This window comes from Oncorhynchus keta, chromosome 33 (genome assembly GCF_023373465.1).
Source record: "Oncorhynchus keta strain PuntledgeMale-10-30-2019 chromosome 33, Oket_V2, whole genome shotgun sequence".
Classification (NCBI taxonomy): Eukaryota; Metazoa; Chordata; class Actinopteri; order Salmoniformes; family Salmonidae; genus Oncorhynchus; species Oncorhynchus keta.
In genome coordinates, this window is record NC_068453.1 from 2,069,394 (window position 1) to 2,072,681 (window position 3,288).

Below are 3,288 nucleotides of genomic sequence, written 5' to 3' on the forward strand. Positions count from 1 at the left end.
TTAAATCAAATTTTATTTGTCACATACACATGGTTAGCAGATGTTAATGCGAGTGTAGCGAAATGCTTGTGCTTCTAGTTCCGACAATGCAGTAATAACCAACAAGTAATCTAGCTAACAATTCCAAAACTACTACCTTATAGACACAAGTGTAAGGGGATAAAGAATATGTACATAAGATATATGAATGAGTGATGGTACAGAGCGGCATATGGCTGTCTTATACACAGTGTAAGGGGATAAAGAATATGTACATAAGATATATGAATGAGTGATGGTACAGAGCGGCATATGGCTGTCTTATACACAGTGTAAGGGGATAAAGAATATGTACATGAGGATATAAGAATGAGTGATGGTACAGAGCAGCATAGGCAAGATACAGTAGATGGTATCGAGTACAGTATATACATATGAGATGAGTATGTAAACAAAGTGGCATAGTTAAAGTGGCTAGTGATACATGTATTACATAAGGATGCAGTCGATGATAGAGTACAGTATATACGTATGCATATGAGATGAATAATGTAGGGTAAGTAACATTATATACGGTAGCATTGTTTAAAGTGGCTAGTGATATATTTACATCATTTCCCATCAATTCCCATTACTAAAGTGGCTGGAGTTGGGTTAGTGTTAGTGGTGGCTGTTTAACAGTTTGATGGCCTTGAGATAGAAGCTGTTTTTCAGTCTCTCGGTCCCAGCTTTGATGCACCTGTACTGACCCCGCCTTCTGGATGATAGCGGGGTGAACAGGCAGTGGCTCGGGTGGTTGATGTCCTTGATGATCTTTATGGCCTTCCTGTAACAACGGGTGGTGTAGGTGTCCTGGAGGGCAGGTAGTTTGCCCCCGGTGATGCGTTGTGCAGACCTCACTACCCTCTGGAGAGCCTTACGGTTGAGGGCGGAGCAGTTGCCGTACCAGGCGGTGATACAGCCCGCCAGGATGCTCTCGATTGTGCATCTGTAGAAGTTTGTGAGTGCTTTTGGTGACAAGCCAAATTTCTTCCGCCTCCTGAGGTTGAAGAGGCGCTGCTGCGCCTTCTTCACGATGCTGTCTGTGTGAGTGGACCAATTCAGTTTGTCTGTGATGTGTATGCCGAGGAACTTAAAACTTGCTATCCTCTCCACTACTGTTCCATCGATGTGGATAGGGGGGTGTTCCCTCTGCTGTTTCCTGAAGTCCACAATCATCTCCTTAGTTTTGTTGACGTTGAGTGTGAGGTTATTTTCCTGACACCACACTCCGAGGGCCCTCACCTCCTCCCTGTAGGCCGTCTCGTCGTTGTTGGTAATCAAGCCTACCACTGTTGTGTCGTCCGCAAACTTGATGATTGAGTTGGAGGCGTGCGTGGCCACGCAGTTGTGGGTGAACAGGGATTACAGGAGAGGGCTCAGAACGCACCCTTGTGGGGCCCCAGTGTTGAGGATCAGCGGGGAGGAGATGTTGTTACCTACCCTCACCACCTGGGGGCAGCCCGTCAAGAAGTCCAATACCCAGTTGCACAGGGCGGGGTCGAGACCCAGGGTCTCGAGCTTGATGACGAGCTTGGAGGGTACTATGGTGTTGAATGCCGAGCTGTAGTCGATGAACAGCATTCTCACATAGGTATTCCTCTTGTCCAGATGGGTTAGGGCAGTGTGCAGTGTGGTTGAGATTGCATCGTCTGTGGACCTATTTGGGCGGTAAGCAAATTGGAGTGGGTCTAGGGTGTCATGTAGGGTGGAGGTGATATGGTCCTTGACTAGTCTCTCAAAGCACTTCATGATGACGGAAGTGAGTGCTACGGGGCGGTAGTCGTTTAGCTCAGTTACCTTAGCTTTCTTGGGAACAGGAACAATGGCTCTCTGTAATAGTATGGGAATAGTATCATGTGACTGTGGAGGAGGAAAGGTATGTAAAACTGTATGATAGTAGCAATGCAGGTCTGGATGAATAGAAACCTGTGAGTTGCGTGGTAAGCCTACCTGTAGAAAACCGTAGTGAAATGCTTTGCAAAAGAAAATTATATCCAAGGAAATTGAGAGTTTGTCATTTGGGCCATCCCTGTTTTGCCCTGCTTGGTTTCTAGTAAATACACCACTGGGATCCAATGAGGATGTTTTGTACATCTGGGTGTGAGCAAGGTTATGGTACATCCCCTTCTCAACTCAATGGATTAACTCCTTTATCAGCTGCTCTCCTTCCGTAAACTCTACCCAACCACTCCTTTCTACCGCTAGTTCTTACCACTCCCTCACTTCCTCTGTATCTCAAAACTCTGGACCGTGTCCAGTAGAGTACCTTTGAACATTTACAGAGGGCTCAGAGTGCAAGAGACATTGTAGAGCAGAACAGATCAATACATATAGAGCAGAACAGACACATATATATATATATATATATATATAAAATCGATGCAAGCAGCGAGGTTGACAGAAAAAGACAGGAGCAGGGAGATGCAGAGGAGAGAGTGCCCCCTCTTCTGCCTCCCTCCAGCTGCACCTCTGCACACAGCTGCTTCCAGGGCATTATTAATGGCAGTGGCAGCGTGTGTATGTCTCACCAGGATCCGAAGGCAAGGGGTCTCCTGTCGTAGTCTGGGAGCTCAGGTGTAGTCTTGCTGGCCTCATTGTTCAGATACTTAAATATATGGATCATCCCCTTTATACAAATCTGGAAATGACGGGGAAAGAAACACATTGTAGACAATAGAAGGAACAATAGAACTAACTAAGATATATTAACACGTGGTGCAGGTCATAAACTCTCAGCCTGATGATAGAATTAAGTGTTTACTAGTCACTGACGAGGAGCAAAAGGTGTATTTGTATCGTGGTGAATGGATAGTTAGTGTGTGTTACCTGTGCGGGTGGGTTCTGTAGGGGGTTGTTGTCCAGCACGATGCTCTGTAGGTGACGCAGGTTGCGGTAACACACAGGGATGGATGTCACCTTGTTACAAGAGAAGTCCAGACGCACCAATGGCAACGCAGCCAGCTCTGTATGGACATAAAACACAGCTTAACGATAAAGCTGATGTTATCGCCCAGCAAAAATCTGATTAGTAAAATAAAACATCTGTCTGTTTAAGCAAGAGAGATGTTTTTTTTTTTGCACAGCCAACTTCTGTCTGTAATGTCTGAACAGTTTGTGCTACACACTAATATGACCCATCTAATGAAAGGTGTTTTCCTCTAGGATCCCCACAACTCGTCTGAAGGGAGCCAGGTACCAGTTTGTGCTACACACTAATATGATGTAGTTTAGTGGCAAAAAAGGATTCTTAAGGATTAAACAGTGTAT

General features: G+C 45.4%; 1 protein-coding gene across 9 annotated transcripts in view; it reads right to left on the minus strand.

The window, feature by feature from the left end:
* The window catches only part of LOC118365913 (DISP complex protein LRCH3-like), a 103,445-nt gene that overhangs the window by 57,165 nt on the left and 42,992 nt on the right, over window positions 1-3,288 (minus strand). For all 9 annotated transcript variants that reach the window (XM_052491688.1, XM_052491691.1, XM_052491693.1 and 6 more), the window contains exons 5-6: window positions 2,848-2,984; window positions 2,550-2,659 (exon numbers count right to left, since the gene is read on the minus strand). In XM_052491688.1, coding sequence (XP_052347648.1) covers window positions 2,550-2,659; window positions 2,848-2,984 — 247 coding nt within the window. The remainder of the gene's footprint in view (window positions 1-2,549; window positions 2,660-2,847; window positions 2,985-3,288) is intronic.